This window comes from Leptonotus elevatus, chromosome 17 (genome assembly GCF_054856555.1).
Source record: "Leptonotus elevatus isolate MCC_2025b chromosome 17, RoL_Lele_1.0, whole genome shotgun sequence".
Taxonomy (NCBI): domain Eukaryota; kingdom Metazoa; phylum Chordata; class Actinopteri; order Syngnathiformes; family Syngnathidae; genus Leptonotus; species Leptonotus elevatus.
This window is the reverse complement of record NC_141255.1, coordinates 13,381,805-13,398,392: the sequence shown is the minus strand read 5'-3', so window position 1 is coordinate 13,398,392 and position 16,588 is coordinate 13,381,805. Positions and strand designations below refer to the sequence as shown.

The 16,588-nt window shown below is 39.6% G+C and overlaps 2 protein-coding genes and 1 long non-coding RNA gene across 9 annotated transcripts; 2 read left to right on the top strand and 1 right to left on the bottom strand.

Annotated features, from left to right (window-relative positions):
• Positions 1-88: 88 nt before the first annotated feature.
• Positions 89-7,977, top strand: il15ra (interleukin 15 receptor subunit alpha). Of its 5 annotated transcripts, none has more exons than XM_086059630.1 (7): positions 90-339; positions 1,549-1,749; positions 1,842-1,889; positions 2,275-2,340; positions 3,282-3,366; positions 3,747-3,826; positions 7,756-7,977. In XM_086059630.1, exons 1-6 carry the CDS (start codon positions 261-263, stop codon positions 3,817-3,819), a joined length of 552 nt encoding a protein of 183 aa, XP_085915756.1. In that variant the 5' UTR covers positions 90-260; the 3' UTR covers positions 3,820-3,826; positions 7,756-7,977. The 5 variants fall into 5 exon arrangements, with proteins under 5 accessions (XP_085915760.1, XP_085915756.1, XP_085915758.1 ...); XM_086059632.1 differs by lacking the exon at positions 7,756-7,977 and adding an exon at positions 6,874-7,172; XM_086059634.1 differs by lacking the exon at positions 7,756-7,977 and having other exon boundaries at positions 89-339; positions 3,750-7,172.
• fbh1 (F-box DNA helicase 1) lies at positions 7,528-16,172 on the bottom strand. Of its 2 annotated transcripts, XM_086059627.1 has the most exons (21): positions 15,896-16,172; positions 15,674-15,820; positions 14,930-15,285; positions 14,141-14,277; positions 13,918-14,065; positions 13,660-13,841; positions 12,332-12,406; positions 12,016-12,107; positions 11,770-11,938; positions 11,480-11,693; positions 11,130-11,217; positions 10,970-11,065; positions 10,742-10,878; positions 10,451-10,547; positions 10,215-10,381; positions 9,082-9,154; positions 8,807-9,001; positions 8,606-8,731; positions 8,372-8,478; positions 8,161-8,295; positions 7,528-8,003 (listed from the first exon to the last, which is right to left on the bottom strand). In XM_086059627.1, exons 1-21 carry the CDS (start codon positions 15,912-15,914, stop codon positions 7,842-7,844), a joined length of 2,922 nt encoding a protein of 973 aa, XP_085915753.1. In that variant the 5' UTR covers positions 15,915-16,172; the 3' UTR covers positions 7,528-7,841. The 2 variants fall into 2 exon arrangements, with proteins under 2 accessions (XP_085915753.1, XP_085915754.1); XM_086059628.1 differs by lacking the exon at positions 15,896-16,172 and having other exon boundaries at positions 15,538-15,687.
• Positions 8,087-16,532, top strand: LOC147160084 (uncharacterized). 2 transcript variants are annotated; one of them, XR_015090525.1, is made up of 4 exons: positions 8,087-8,309; positions 10,865-11,675; positions 11,796-11,952; positions 15,202-16,532. It is a non-coding gene; the product is annotated as an uncharacterized LOC147160084 (long non-coding RNA). The 2 variants fall into 2 exon arrangements; XR_015090526.1 differs by having other exon boundaries at positions 11,792-11,952.
• The last annotated feature ends 56 nt before the right edge of the window (positions 16,533-16,588 follow it).

Below are 16,588 nucleotides of genomic sequence, written 5' to 3'. Positions count from 1 at the left end.
ATTTGGAATGGCTGCTTTAACCAGAACAACAAACTATTTATCGCATTCAGCCATCTTTGTTGTTTACGTTTGCCTCGAACACTTTGAGGTCGGAAGTGGGAGAATCCAAGTCGGAGTTTTCCAACTTCCCACCTGTCTCGAATGCAGCATTAGGAGGATCTGCACTGTCGTGGTTGAGTAAAAGTGAAAGTTAACAGGAGGATGGGTCCTTATTGGAGGCCAAACTCTTTTGTGATTTCCCGTCGAACTGGAGCTGTCAGATGGCTCTGGGATCACATTTGCTAGCAGTTTGTGTTTCGATGGCGTGTGTGCTGGGCGCGGCGCGTTGCTCCGACGGCGGTAAGCACCCAAAAACTCGCGAAGCTCCCACTTTTTTCTATCGTTTTATTTTTAGAAGTTTATTTGTACGTATTTTATTTATTAGGCTACTATGGATCTTGCCTATTCATAGATTGTTGCTGTCTAAACGCAGTAGCCAATAACAAACATGTACAAGTACTCACTTTGTACTCAAGTAGACTGCACGTGCTTTTTAAAATAATAATATTAAAAATAAAGGAGGAGAAGTAGCGAATGAACTTAAAAATCTAAGCGCAAATGTGAAATACATTTTTAGAATCATAATGCCTTTATTGTCATTGTAAATAAATGAATAAATATAACGAAATTAGAGCGCAGCTCCATTAAAGCCATTGTCTGTTTGATTGTTGTTTGCTGTTTGATTGTTTACCATAATTAATCAATACGGCTTTTGATAGTGATGAAATATGCATTGAAACGCAAAAAAAAAAAAGACCAAAAACAGCAACAATAAGTGATACACTGAGATGTTTTTTTTTTTTTTTTTTTATCCAGGGACAGATTAGTTGAAGAGACAGATAATCGACATTTGGAGTTTATTTTCATTTGTGGTAAAAGTGATAATGGTGACAACATTTTGAGTAATACTAAGGAAAAGTACTTTTGTAATACACTTAAATGCTGAATTAAAATGAAACTGATTAGTCGATTAATCGATTGTCTAATCGATAGATTATAGTCGATAGTGACAGCACTAATGGATAGCTGAATTTGGAATGCTGGAACATGTAGCCAACAAGATCAAACAAAGCCAGGAATGGGGAATATGTTGCTTCTCCAAATCTTTTGCTGAGACAAGAAACACAAAAAAACAAGCCTATTTTGACAACGCAAGCAGCACAAAGTACATGTATCCGTTTTTAAATGTAAGGAGTAAATAAGTAAGTAAAATAAAGTTTTGCGTTGCATCTTTTCTAACTGTGCGTGTGCTACCTGCTTGTACTGCAATGATAATGCCATTATTCTTGCATTTGTTTTCTTAGCATACCTTGTTTAACACGCTCAAAACTCAAATTATATAATTTTATTTCAGTCTAGTTGTCGGTAATCCAGTTTAACCCGTTTTCTTGACTAGCAATTTTAGTGCATTGTTACTTTTTTTTCTCCATCTTCCTGGTTAGGTTGCTGGTTTATTCATAATTCCTCCCAGTATGTTTGATTATCCTAAGGTGTGCAAATGAATTTCAGGCCAAAGTGAATGTCCGTGCTCGGGAATCGCTCGGTGGCCTCGGACCGAGCCTCCACCGCAAGACTGCCACCAGCTGAACAGGACGTTCCGCTACACCTGCATCAAAGGTTACGTGAGGACGGCCGGCACGTCCAACCTCATCAAGTGCAACCCCGGCACGTCACGGTGGTCCAGTCCCAGTCCCACATTCGAATGTAAACGTAAGTCTCTACACTTTGTCTTTGAAGGTGAAATAGCTCATGTGGGTGTTGAAGTCACGCGATCCAAGAAACAAAAATAATTGTGTTTTCAGCAGACCCCAGGGGAGGTGCCGCACACGCATCCAACAGCACCGACGCAGGTATTGTACACATGCTGCCAATGGACTATATGCCACGGAGGAGGCGGGACCTCAGACTTCCGGGTTTTCACCCATCAACTTTGTTTCCGGTTTGCGGCGTGTGGGCCGCGTTCCAGTACTTGCACTTCCGCCTTTGTGCCCCTCGGTTTGCGTGTTCCCGTCGACGGGTGAGAGTGTGTAGTGTCTGTCTCAGTGTCCGAAGCATTTCAGATAGCCGAGACGCTCTCTCGCCGATGAGCGGGAGCGTGCGGTTGGGGGGCGCAGGAATGGGGGTGCGAGTGTTGGAACGCGGCCAGCAGTGGCCGGAAACGGCGCTGATGTGTAAAACCCATACTTGTTGCCCTGTGACTTTAGTTTGATGACTTTCAACGTGTCCATACTGTAGACGCTGTCACCACGAGTGGTCAAAATGACGACGCTTCTCTTTCACAAAGCAGCTATTTCACGAGTGGTGAGTTTGTTCTCTATTATTGATTCTGTTGTTGGGAATGTCTCGCTCAAGAAATTGCATTCTGCGATTAATCGGCCGTTGATTGTAATCGGCCGATTATTGCCCTTTAAACATCAGCTAAAACAATTGGCCATTTGGGCCAAATGAGCCATTATTTTCCCCTTAACGTTATCATCGGAAAAAAACAGACGCTGTGAAAGTACCCTGAATGCACCATTTTGTTTGCATAGCATTAGCAACTAGCAAGTGTGTAGCGTATGTTATTCTGTTGCCCCTCAAGCGTCCTTTAAGCTGTTTAATGACATCCCAGTTGGAGTTAAATGTAAAACTAAACACAAAACTTGAAGAATTACATCTACTATATATTTAAATACAAAACATGCTTTGTTTTAAAAACATCGCTAGCCTAGCGCCAATTCTAAAAGCGAAGGGAGGATCCCATTCAAATGCTAGGAGGAAGTTAGCATCGACTTTGGGAGTGTTTTCCCTTCAAATAACGAATATTCACACACAAATGCTGTGGGAACACATACCCACAGTTAAGATAACACTATGCAAAAGCACAGGTTCTTCCCAATGTGTGAAAAATGAGTTCTTTTAAAACAATTCAATCGCAATGCTCTTCTGTATTCACTTTAAGTGTACACCATGGATGCATTAAATACATTTTATGCATCGGTATTTTTTTCTGCCAACAATCGGTATTGGCATCGGCCTCACAAAATGCATATGTGTCGGGCCCTACTGGCATTGCCAGGCAAGCAGCTTTTCAATTTACAATTGTGACTAACTGCTTGTGGCTAATTGGTCTTCTCATGCCTCATAAAGTGTCGTTAATGCTCGCAAGCCGAAGAAGCTCAGCGTGCTTGTCATATTGTAGGTTTACTGTAACTTTGGTTGGAGGTCATTTTTTTCTTCTAATAAGTCATTGTCTCCGGCAGGATCTGGAATCACCACAATCGCAACCGTCTGCAGCATCTTGGGAGCTGTTGTGCTCATCGGATTTGGCCTCCTCCTTTGTAAAATGTAAGCCAAGAGAGCGAAGCATTGTACACTTGTTGACGACAAAATGGAGTTGTCCCACTCACTGCAGATCACTTTTTTTCCACATTTTGCTCTTACAAATTTGTCATTTGCTAATTTTTTGCAGCTGCTGAATAATGATTCGTTCGAACGTTCTTTGCAGTAGCTCTAAGATGCCACATGATTTGAACTATTACTCACACAACAGCTCGGTTATTTAAATGTTAGAACAAGGCTGTAATGACAAAATGGGGGGGGGGGGGGCAAAGCCCTATTTTTATGATTCTCTTTGGATGCCTTGCAGTTGCCATTAAGGGGAACAATTGTTACTCTTGTCCGTTGGGAAATATCCAATAGCGTCATCCTTCCTTTTGCTTCCTCAGCAGGCGCAAGCCAGCCAGCCAGCCGTTGCAGACAGCAGAAGGCCTTCCTCTGAATGAAGCTACGTCACGTTGAAAAGCAGGTAGTAACAAGTGTTGAGTAAAACGTGAAAAGTTAGCACATACAAAAAGAAGGCGGCGGCCGCGACTGTCTCGTCTCTTTGGACTGTGAATGTAAATCAGGTCTGAAGTGTCGACGGCTTGGCTAAAACTTGCAGTGAGAAAGCACCAATAAGAAGATATTTCCTCATGCTTCTCACGCAACTGCAGCCTATAAAGACCCACGTAGTCACACCGCAAGCGGTGAGCAGCCGGGTCACATTCCCAACACATTTAAGTGTTATGTCACTAAATATTTACTGAAAGTTGTCAGTTGTGATGAAACAGTGTTGCATGCACTCCTTTTTTTTTAAGTCTGTTTATATACGTTTTTATATACATTGGTGCCTTGAGATAAAGATTTAATTTGTTCCCTGACCGCTCTCAAAACACTCAAATCGCAAATTATCGTTCGCCGTTGACATGAATGGAAAAGTTATTAATCCGGTGTTTGTGAACAACAACTAGCAAGGCTTTCATTTCCATCATACATTTTTTTAGGGAATTTTTATAGAAATAAAAAAAACATTTGATACTATAGATCATTCTATACTAATGAATACATTAGAAAGATATGGCATAAGAGGTTTGGCATATAAATAGATGGAAAGTTATTTGGATAATAGATATCAGTACTTACAGTTTAACAATATACAATCAAAACACTTGAAGATTACTCATGGAGTCACCCAAGGGTCTGTGCTAGGCCCCAAATTATTTATATTGTATATAAATGATATCTGTTGTGTCTCAAAAATATTCAAAAGTGCCTTATCTGCCGATGACACAACTCTCTACTGTTCAGGAGCGAACTTGAAGCAGCTTCTGACTACTGTGGACAATGAACTAAACACATAAAAAAAAAAAAATTGGTTTGATGCGAACAAATTATCACTAAACTTAAATAAAACAAAGCTTATAGTTTTTGGCACTTGACAAAACACACAACAGGTCAAAATTATGGTAAATTCAATAGAAAGAGTGTATGAAAATACATTTCTTGGAGTACTTATTGATGAAAAATTATGTTGGAAGTCACACAGATAATGTCAAAAGGAAAATGTCAAAAATGATAGGGATACGCTCTAAAACTAAGGATGTCCTGAATAAGAAACCATTATACACATTATATTGTTCATTATCATTATCATATCTGACCTATTGTGTGGAAATCGCATATAAAACAAATACCAATCCTGTTTTCAAACTGCAAAAAAAGAGCCGTAAGAATTATAAATCAATCAAAATATACAGAACCAATTCATTATTTATCTATTAAATCAAATACAATGAAATTCTACGACTTAGTTGAATTTAAAATAGCACAAATAATGTATAAAGTACACAACAATCTACTCTGCCACAGTACTCAGAAGCTGTTTGAAATTAGAGCGAGTCCTTATTACATAAGGGGTACAAGTGTCTACAAAAAAAATTAAAACAAGAACAAATACTAAGCAAAGGTGTGTTTCTGTAAAAGGTGTTCATTTGTGGAATGATTTTGGAACTGACCTGAAAAGATGTCAGTCACTTGCCGAATTCAAAAAATTTGTTTAAAAACAAAGTTTTATTTTTTATTTTTAATTTTTAACTTACATCAGTCATGAGCTGTTAAAAATGTATAAATAAATATATGCTGTAATTTCTTTGGATGTATCGGTATGGGTATAATGAAAATTGTATATGTGAGTATGAGGATATGATTTATAAATGTATTACGGTATATGTCTATGAATTGTGCTGGCAAATGTGCGTATGTTAAAGTGCCCTTGTATATATGATTAGGTTTATACATTTCCTTTTGTTGAAATACATGACCTTATCATTTTATCAACATAAAACGAATAACGGGGTAGGACGAGATACGTTTTAACTTCCTCCTACCCCTTTTGGACATAATAACTCTTTTCTTTCTTCCTATTCTTGTTTAAGTTTGAATTAGCTCCACTCTGCCGTCAGTCAGCAATGAATGTCCGTGGGGAAACACGAAATATTGGTCCCGGCTCTTCCGGGTCGCGCAAATATATATATTTTTAAATAACTGTACAAAGTTTTTTTTTAATGTAAATATCGACTTTAATGGTGAAATCCGACTTAAGTCGAAATTCGTAGGAACGGAACTCGGCCGTAACTCGAGGAACAAACTAAGGAGTAGAATAGAAATGACTGAACAGTGAACACGCTATGCTTACAGTAAAAAAAAAAAAAAAGGGGAACATTTTGAGCTTGGCAACTAGATTTGAATCTGAAAAGGAAACTCATCAAGAGCAATCCGTATCGTGATGATTACGCCATGTAGCTGACTTACTTGTCTACTCACACATGTAAACAGGTTATTCTGAATCTTTCAGAAACCGGATTTTTTACCTTAACCTGAATATTGACGCCATGTAAATGTAGTCTGTGACAGCCAGTATTGAAGGTTTTTAAAACCATTGTAAACCATCAAACCGGGTAATCGGCCCATGCCTGCCTGTGAGTATTGCGATTTTATGTATGTATGGTCAAATATGTGTTGCAACCCAATAGATGCAATTTCACATTAGCGGTTAGCACTACCATAAAGTGAGCGGACAGAAAGGCTAAGGTATGTGGTTGTTTGAAATACCTGCTTACTAATCCCCCCTCCCCAAAACAAAACAAATCACCTGAACAACGGCTCATTTCTCGGAAAACTCATATGTTGAGTCACTTGTATCTTAAGGCACCACTGTATTGAATTGTACTGAATTCTCTGTGTGACCCTGATGGTTATTTCCCCAACCTCTAAACCTGATCATTCTAAAATTAATTCCTGGTGTTGTTTCAAAAAACTTTTCATCAGTTTTTTTTTCTTGAATATTGAATAAGTAGCCATGTAGCAGTCCATCACTGTGCACTTTTCATAGGCACATGTATATTTTTTTATACATTGTTTTATTACTTCAAAATGCCGCTCAATATGCTTGTACTTTTTGTAACTTGGTACTAGTCTAGGCCAGTGCAAACTACACCCATAATAAACATGCAATCAATTCTTCTGGAATTTCAGCATTTTTATCTTTGTTTCGGCTCTGGGAGTTGTTTCCTGTCCAGATGTTATCTGACGATGGATGTCCCAGTGGAATGCATTATAATCAACAACAATTTATGCAACACGTCTGGACAGAATTCCCTCTCATGATAAGATATTTTATTTATCCTGTGAGGAAAATTAAATGGTGCTTTTAGAGCAGCTGCATTCTGTCAATGTATTAGTATTGTATCGGTAGGAATTTACATCACTGATCTGTATATTTTCATAGACTGTACAATTTTGTTATAGAAAATAAACCAATTTTCCAATTTTGACATTGTCTTGTTTGTTTGTAGGGTCATATAATCCTTGTCTAAAGCCATTTCACATTAAATAATCAGATGCCACCACTACAGTAAAAAATGTGGCTACTCAAGATCACACCCACAATGTGGTCTCGACCAATCAAGATGTGGGAGTGAGGAGGGATCGTTTTTCCAGCTACTGGACAGTAATGACCATACAGTGTACTTAATAAAGTGGTCCTAGGGACCGCAATCATGACATCACAATTAATCAGGAGGTGGTGGTGATTTTCCCATCTATTGAAGTGACCATTCCAGGCCACGCCCACAATGGCATCTCGACCAATAATTAGTTGGAGGTAGTGCTTTTCTTCACTACTGGTAATTGTAAATAAGAACTTTTTTTTATTATTATTATTGTTTATGTACACCCGGCAGTTCCAACCAATCAGTTTGTTGCTGCCATTATGTGGCAGCTTGGTGTATGGAAACTAAAAATAAAACGATGCGTTTACTGTTTTGTATATTTATAAATGACTGTACTTTTTTTCTCCTTTCAGTCATTTCACATCAGACTATTCAATCCCAAGTTTTTTTCTTTTCTCCAAACCAGGAGCTTCGTGTAAAACTTTCTCTCCACTGACAACCCAACAGCAAAGGTGCTTCATTTAAAATGAATACCCAACTAGTGCGTTCCAATCAGAACGGTGCCTGGAAAATGACGTGGAATAAATGCTGGTCGAAGCGCTCTGGAACTTCAGCCATGGAGAGCACGTCGTCAGTCATGAGGTAAGCGATGGGGCCCACGCGAGTCCAAACGCACCTCTCGCAAAGTGTGCCCTCGTGAGACAGGCCAGTTGTCTGGATGGAGACAAAAGGTAGACATGAAAATCACACCTAAATAAATGTTTGAAAACAAACTCAACTGTATTTAGGCAGTTATTCTTTTTTTTGTCTGCAGCTCCATACACAAAGGTTGGGAAAACCCAGTTTTTGAAAAGTTGCTGAACGTCCTCACATATGTCATCTGTCTTTTGCACATCATGAAAGCAGCACCGGGCGTGATGCAGTTGGGACAGGCGGAAATGAGGCACGGTGGCGTCTCGCCGGCTTTCGGCGGGGCGCTGGGCATCACCGGCTTCAAGAAGTATTCCTGTTGATGATAAGGTAAATACATGACTTTTACATCAACTGTGTGTAGCATGTGCGAGCATGTGATCATGTCCTACGCCAGTCTGGCTGATGATGCGGCGGATGCTCCTAGTGATGATCAGCGTTGTTTTAGCGCGTGTAACCGCCACATAGAGCAGGTTCCATTCATCGTGGGGGATTTTAGCTGAGAGAATTAAAAATAGGACCAAAAGTCAAATACGGTGGTACCTTGAGCTACAATTTTTATTTGTTTTGTGATTCTAAGAGAAAAAAGAAAAAAAATGTTTTAATGCAAAAACGCAAACACTCACAAAAAGAAAAGTCGTCGAAGTGGTGCATGTTGTGTCTGGAGTAGGGAACGTTGACAAAGTCGTCACTGACCATCACAATTTCAAATTCCAGGCCTTTAGCTTTGTGGACGGTACCAAGTATGAAGTCTTTAAAGGAATTAGAAAACATTAATGAACTTTAATGGGAGTTTTTTCGCTCTCCTAATTTTCAAAAGTGCATACCTGCTTTTCCAGCATTGTCCTCATAGTGCCTTCTCAGACGCTTCACCAGATCGGGGATGCGATTTTTGTATTTGGCTACAATCGTGAGCTTAGCGTCCAGGTCGCGGTCTAAGGTATGATGGGCGTAGTTCTTCAGTGCCTCAAAGGAGTTTTGTTTGATCTTTGCAAACGATGCAATCAGGTGGTCCCTGATCACTGATAAGGAGAACGACAATCATTTCAAAGTGATTCCTTAGCTAGTGAGAAGTGAGCAAAATGGTGTGCGTGAGACTCACGTTTGCGATTTTCTTTGTCTTCCATTAGGTACCAAATGTCCTTGATCTTATTCAAACCAATGTTGTCCACACCCTGTGAAGTGAAGAGCATCCACTGTCAATATGTGTGTGTTTTTTTTTAAAAATGTATTTGACACTTTCTGGGCAGTTTTTTTTTTTATGGCCGCTATAGCTCAGTGCATGACAAGGGTGGGCAAAGTATGGCTGGTGGACCACAAATGGAAAGCACTATTCTTTAATCTGGCCCAAGAGCTGCATTTATGCATTTCCCCCCCTCTAAATTTGGTTAATTAAAAAGTATTTATTTATTTTATATGTATGTTTAATTCATTTCATTAAAAATAAATTGCCATATTGTAAGTAATGTTTGTCAAATACATTTTATACATGCATGTAATGTGTTAATTAAAATCAAAATAATGAAAATAATTTTATTAAAATGAACTATTTTATATAAAATACCGAAATATTAGTAAATATACTGTACTTTTGTGTTATTAAATAACTGACTAATTTATTACAATTATATAATTTTAATAAAATATTTTATTAAAATATATTTTTTTACATAAAATAAAAAATGTACTTATTATTAACGACAAGGTAGTTTATACATTTTACATCCACATTTAAGATGTTTTTTTTTAAACTTATTTGTTAATGTATTTATTGCAAATAAAATGGAACAAAATAGTGCACTACATTATAGTAGCACTTTCATATAAACATTTTTAACAATTATATTAAACATTTGGTAACTTAATTACCGGTATGAGTAAATAACTTCAAAATGACAATAGATTTTTAAAATCATGCATAACTTTTTTTTTTAATAGAATTTATGATGAATACACATTTAATCCATTACTGTACTTTGACCTCATATAAAAATGACCTCTCCATTTTGCCTACGGACAACACAAATTTCCTTAAAACCCGAAGTCCGGGATGTTGAGTGGTCCTTATTGAGGCATTTTAATTCAATGCTTTCTTCTTCCTGTATTATATCAATGTCTGTATCATCCATCATAGCTTTACTGTGAAAAAAAGTCAATCAAATAATATTCAATCGGGAAGGTTTTAATGTAGGAAAAAATAATCGGACGAATGGAGTGCATAGACAAGAGACTCACGCCTACGAAGTGGATGCTGCACTCCGTGTTGGCCTCAATCAGCCGCACGGCTTCGCTGAACACGCCAAAATTGCACCTGAACAAGATAGCAGTGTTTCCTTTGCTGGGGCTCTTGCCGTTGGTCACATCCTGTTGGGCCTGGGCTGATTTCCCATCAAACACACTCCCTACCAAACGTGGAAGGGAACAGGTTAACGTATGTTGGAGAGAAGATTGTTTTAGCTTTCGCGGTTTACCCTTCTGCCTTCCTCCAACTAGAATTTTGTGGACTTGCTTGCACACTGTCAGGATGCTGGCACCCACGTAGGCAATCTCAGCGCCAAAGCGGAAACTCTGAACAATAAAAGAAGACTTAAGAGTGGCATGAAAAAGTGTTTACCCCTTTCCCGATTTATCGTGCATCAACATTTAGAATCTCACCAATACAACCCAACACAATTTCTAAAGGCTGATTTTTATTTTTTTATAAAAGGGAGAGAAAAAGCCAAAACTTCCTGGCCTTATTGTGCGTGATCATGTGTGCAAACCTGTGTTAGGTAGTAGATGTGTGTATGCTCCACAGTCTGCAATGCATTAATGGCACCTCTGAAGGTGTAAATTTGCTGGTGGGGATCTCCGACCAGAATTTTGCCGCATCTCTGTATCAACAGCACGTCCATGATGGCTAAGGAAGACAGCAGGAGAGAAAGTGAATGGGAGCAACACCAACAACAATGAACAAAAGGACAGAATTAACGCGAGACTGAGGAACACACTCGGAGTGCAATCCTGGGCTTCATCGATGAAAATGACATCATATTGGTCGGACAGGCGGACCTTTGGCTTTTGCAGCTGCCATAACTTTAGGTAACCTGTAGGAGAAAATAAAAGCTTTTAAAATGTTCGTATCGCTCGCATAATAAGTCGCTGAGTTACCATCGTGAGTCATGTTATAGCCTTTTACGTCCGTCTCATTGAGGTCCTTCATTTTCATCCAAATGTTCCGTGCATCTCGGACATACAACTACAGATACAAAAAGATGAGTTTGAACGTGTGTGTTTTTTAACAGCTGTTTAAATGATATAACTGTAGGGTATTGAAATCATACATTTTGGTTAAAATGCAGGAAATAGTCATTCTGTATGGGATTTTCATTCGAATGGGCTGCTTGCCTGCTGGTAATCATTACTTTTTTTCTTTAAAAAAAAAAAGCTGATCTCTTTCACCTATGTAGTGTGTCTTGCTATCTTAACTAGCTTACAGAGTTTTGTGCTGCACTCCTCACCTGTTTGTCATCTTCGTTTATGCACGTCTTGAGGCCTTGAAGACTCACTTGTGCGCTTGGCACATGGCTTACGTTGATGGTTTCGTCAACCGAAGCCATGAAGCTGTTGAGGGTCATGGCTACCACTTTGGCGTTGGCGTACCCGCCTCTGCCTTTGGGGAGGACCGTGTTGATGGAAAATGAACTCAGATTAAAGGTGAGCTTATTTTGGTATCTGGGTCACAGAAAAAAAGAGATGTCAATATCTGAAGTGCATATGACTTGGACATTTTATTGTGCACGCTTCTCACAATTTGCCAATGTCTCTATAAGCCAGCGAGTGGACAGTTTTGCAGTCCACGTTCGGCGGGAAACGTTGCAAAGCCTCGCGAGCCACCGACTTATTGAAGGCGACGTACAAGAAGCGGAGGTGCGGCCGCTGCGCTGCGTACTTGATCAGCGTGGTCGTTTTCCCCGTACCTTCAATGCAAAAGGTATGCAAGCTGGCAGCGGATTTGGATTGTTCTCCAAATGTTGAGTGTGAATTTTCACCGTACCTGCAAAAGCAACAATCTTCACCAAGTGGTCTTTCTGAATGTCGTGGCTGAGGATGTGCAGCTGTTCGGAGGTCATCTTCATGCGCGAGCCACTGGCGGGAACACAAAAAGAAGCCAGATCATTTCTTGATCGCTAAGGGGAGTTTATTTTGCATATCCAAATCACAAAGCTTAAAAGGAAACATGGTCAATAAGATATTCAGTCATAGTCTCGCAATTGCTTAATTGAGGACTCATTGCAAAACTATTTGGCCTATAATTCATAGCCGTATGATGTATAAGAAGAACATGTTAAAATGTAAAGTGATGATCTCACCTGTCTTCTGAGGAGCTAACAGAAAAGGGGCCGTTCTCCCTCAGATGAAGAACATAATAGATGTTGTAATGCAACCTGGAATAGAAAGCCAACCCCCAAAAATGTTAAAGGAAATATATTTGACCTTTTTTCCCCACAATTTAAAAGTTACCAGGTGTCAATAAAAGACAATTACTGTACTACTTTCTACCCCCCACTGCCCAAAAAAAGTTCAATCAATAGTAAACCCAAAATATTTGTATGCAAACAATTAAAAAGTCAATTTTCCATAATACTGTATGTACCCGATTAAGATGGAAAAAAGATTCCCGATAAATAGATTCGGCAGCAGGCCTCACCTCTAGTGTTGTCAGGATACCAACATTTTGACTTTGATACTATACCTGCATAACATACCTCGATACCGGTACTGAAACGGTACCTCGACAAAACTCTTAAAACATCAGCAAAAGCAGCAAAATTAAAACTGACAAAAGAACTTCAGATTATTTTTTTATTATTATTAATTCAAAATATTGGGATGTATACATGTTAATTTATGCACATACTGTATATATTTATGTTTATCTGTATGTGCTTGCACATTGCATGCCATATTTTTGAAGTACTGTATTTGACTGCATTTGTTGTCATCCATTTTAAATCTTGGCAATACAGTGGCGTGCATGTCTCTGCTCTTCTCCATTTCGCTCCCAATTAGTCGAATGCTTAATCAAATACTACAAACTGAGGAGAAAATAATTCACACTCCACTTATTTTTAAGGGAAGTGTCAGAAATGCGTCACAACCTGTTTCCGTTGCTGTCAGTCGTCTGAGCTTTTTCTATGCATTAATGTGATTTCCTACTGTGTGCCTGTTCATTGAACGCACCTCGCAGGAATGATTGCTTTTTGCTTTTTTAACATTTGCTCTTGTTACAAAACGTTTCTAAAACTGAAAATTGAAAACCACACGTGTGTTCATGTGTTTATTGAAAACATGCGTAGGCAATGCCAATGCTGTCGCATGGAGCCTTAATTAGCGCGTCATACTTCTCAACGAGGAGTGCACGTCCAGCGAGCGCTTCAGTGCTTGAAGCCATCTTCCTGCGCTCTCTCGCACACACGCTGAAAGAGGCGTGTCGCATACTTAAGGCATTTTCCACATAGCGGTAGACAGGCGGCCATGCGTGTATGTGTACCTGCCTTTAAAACTGAGTTGGCGGGCTTTCTCGTATTTTTTTTTATTTTTAAGTACCGGCACCAAGAAAAAAGGATACCGAGCCGTTTTTGACGCCAAAACATCAAGGTACGGTACTGGTACCGGTATACCGTGCAACATTACTCACCTCTCGCTAATTTTAACTTTGTGCCTCACGACCGCGAGCAGCACCATTGCCATGTGACTGAGGTACTCGGTGACGGCGCTGTACGACATGCAGTCGTTTAGCAACATCACCAAAGCCTGCACGTCGTCGACGCTCTCACTGAGGAGTAATATCACCGCCATGGCTGCAAACGGGTTGGGGCCCTTCGGGGATCAAACACATGTAAGGCTTGGAGACAACGCGCGTACTATAGAAATTGTGCGAGTGTGTCAACTGAACCTCGATTTCCAGATTTTGGCACTTGGGAACATTCCGAATGCGTAATGTGATGGAGGCTTCCGCATGAGGAAAAAAGCGATGTTTCTTCACACACTCCAGAACCGCCGTCGGATTCACCCTCTCGCCGAACTTATGCTGCGCCATTAAACTGTCCTCGAACAAAGAGCCTCTGTTAATGTTTGGAAATTAGGCCAGACACACCCTATTTAGCAGAATCACTTACACAACGAGGTTTCGGATGCCGTGCTGTGACATTTTTGGCTTTATGATGCCGCTGCTGAGCAATGAGGAGGTGACCTCCACCAAGGTGACCTCTTCCTGCATCATGTAGCGATAGTACCGTTTCTTAAAGGGCATAAACTGAAGAAGAAGAAAAAAAAAACAATCATTTATATGGTGCACAGACTATAAGTTGAAAAGGGGGGTCAAAAGGTAGGTCTACTTTTTAGGATAGTGCAATAAGAGGAAGGTCGCATGGAAGGAAAGCTGATATGGAAGGTTAGCATGGAAGGAAGGATGCAAAGAAGAGTCTTTCGGAATGCCAAACATCAGTCGTTAAGACGCAGAGAGGCCTCTTTCCTTCACGTGTGAAACCAACATCATTTTACAAATTAATAGAATATTAATGAGGGAGTTTCCACCCAACGACTTGACAGACTTGTACTGCATTCCAAAGGTGTGCATCCACATTGGAGCCTAAATAGTTGACTTCCCACATCAAAATTAGGAAGAAAAGTAAGAAGTTTTTTTTTTAAAGAAAGGGATGAAGTAAGGATGAAAAAGAAAAAAAGGGAGGACATAAGGATGCTATGGATGGAGAAAAAAGAGAGGGATGAAAGGAGGGAGAAAGATCAAAGGGCAGGAGGGATGAAGGATGGCTACTTTTTTTTTTTACCAAATAAAACCATAAATGTAATACAATTTAAAATGGGGAATGGAATGCACTTTTTATCTACTCCATACCCCAACTTTTGTCCCACCCAATTCAGCTGAAGGCTTTGTGGTATGTCACCTTGTCATCCTCAATCATGTTGCGCCAGCGATGGCACACAAGTCCAGCGCTCCTGTACAGATCGCGAGCAGGTAGGAGGCCGAGGACCTGCCTGAGCACCTCCTCCGGGAGGTCGTCAATACAACCCTGAGGCTGCAGCAGATCCTTGCTGCAGCCCAGGAGGCCGTAGGCAGCATCTGGCAGGGCCTCCACCTCTGACTCCTCGTGCTCCAACTCGTCTTTAAACATGTCGGCCGTAACTCCCTCTAAGTAGTCAATGTCCTTGTTTTCAGGCTCCTCCTCAAGGTCGGAGGGCAACGAGTCTTCATCGTCCTCACCCAAATTGACCGCGTCTTCTGGTTCGCCATTGAGACCATCTATGCATGTGGAGAAGCAGTTTTCCGCATTGAAGGTGGCGCATCAGAAATGTTTCCCCTCCCAACCCTTTTCACCGTATGCCATAACAGTCTTTGATAAAGGTTGAAGTGATGTTAAATGTTCATTTATATACTTCATTTATCATTTCTATTTATTTCACACAATGTATGTTATGTAAAGCTTAGCAAACTTTCTGGAACAGATTAATCACGAGGACCGAGATTCTCTATATTGATTCAAGACGTTATTACCTGCATGTTGGTGATTCTGAGATGAGTGACTAAAAATGTGTCACCTCGTTTTCATGATTTATTTTCTTTTAGCCGTGCCTGTAGGTATACAAGAACTGGAGATATTGTAAAAAGGGTGTAAATGTAATGTAATCACCACATTTCCGTCTCTTGGTAGTCCTTGAGTTCAGACTGGAAGCGCTGCTCCGGCTACTGGTTAAGTTTTGGGGGTTGGTGAGGGCTTCAAAACCCGCTTCACTTTTTTCTAGATCGTCTGCATTTAAATGCCTCCTCTTGGCCCGCCCTTAGAATAAATTCATAACAAATTAAAAACACAACCGTAATAACAATAGCCATTCGACTTGGGTTGGGGACATACCTATTACAGCCACTTCCATATTCTTTTCTTGTGTTCAGCATGTAAGGTACCTGTATTTGACTGGGCTCCTTCACCCAAACGTCAACATTTGGTGCTAAAACTGCTAAAACTATTGAAAGTTGGGAGCTAGAGGTTTGCATTCGCTTACAACACAAACTTTAACCAAGTCGCTCCACTTGGTTCAAGTATTTAACTCTAAATACTTGTTGGGAAGATGCTGTCGCACTGAGTTAATTTCAAGATCAAACGAAGAGTTGTTTAGGCGGAAATGACATCGTGGAAGCGCTTGGTAGTTTTTGTTTTGATACATGTTACTGCCTCCATGTGGAGGGAAGGTGTAACAACTCTATCGGTGTGTTGATTCAAATTATACATTGTTCGTAATTTCGTTTTATTGGAAATAAAACTAATAATAGTCGTATTATTATTGGTTGGCCAATTAAATAAGCGAAAATATACATTTAACATTTTTATTAAATTGGGTTATGTATTGAAAATAAAATGCACAAGTAAAATTATTTAGATTTGTTACAATCACACATTGTAACTGTATTTTAAAATGAAATAACATAAATAAATAAATAAATAAAGATGTTTAGAATTAATTATTAAAATTACACATTTTTAGACATCAATAAGTCCGGAATATAAAATTGACAAACTTTTTGGGAACATTTTCTTCCAAGCAATTTA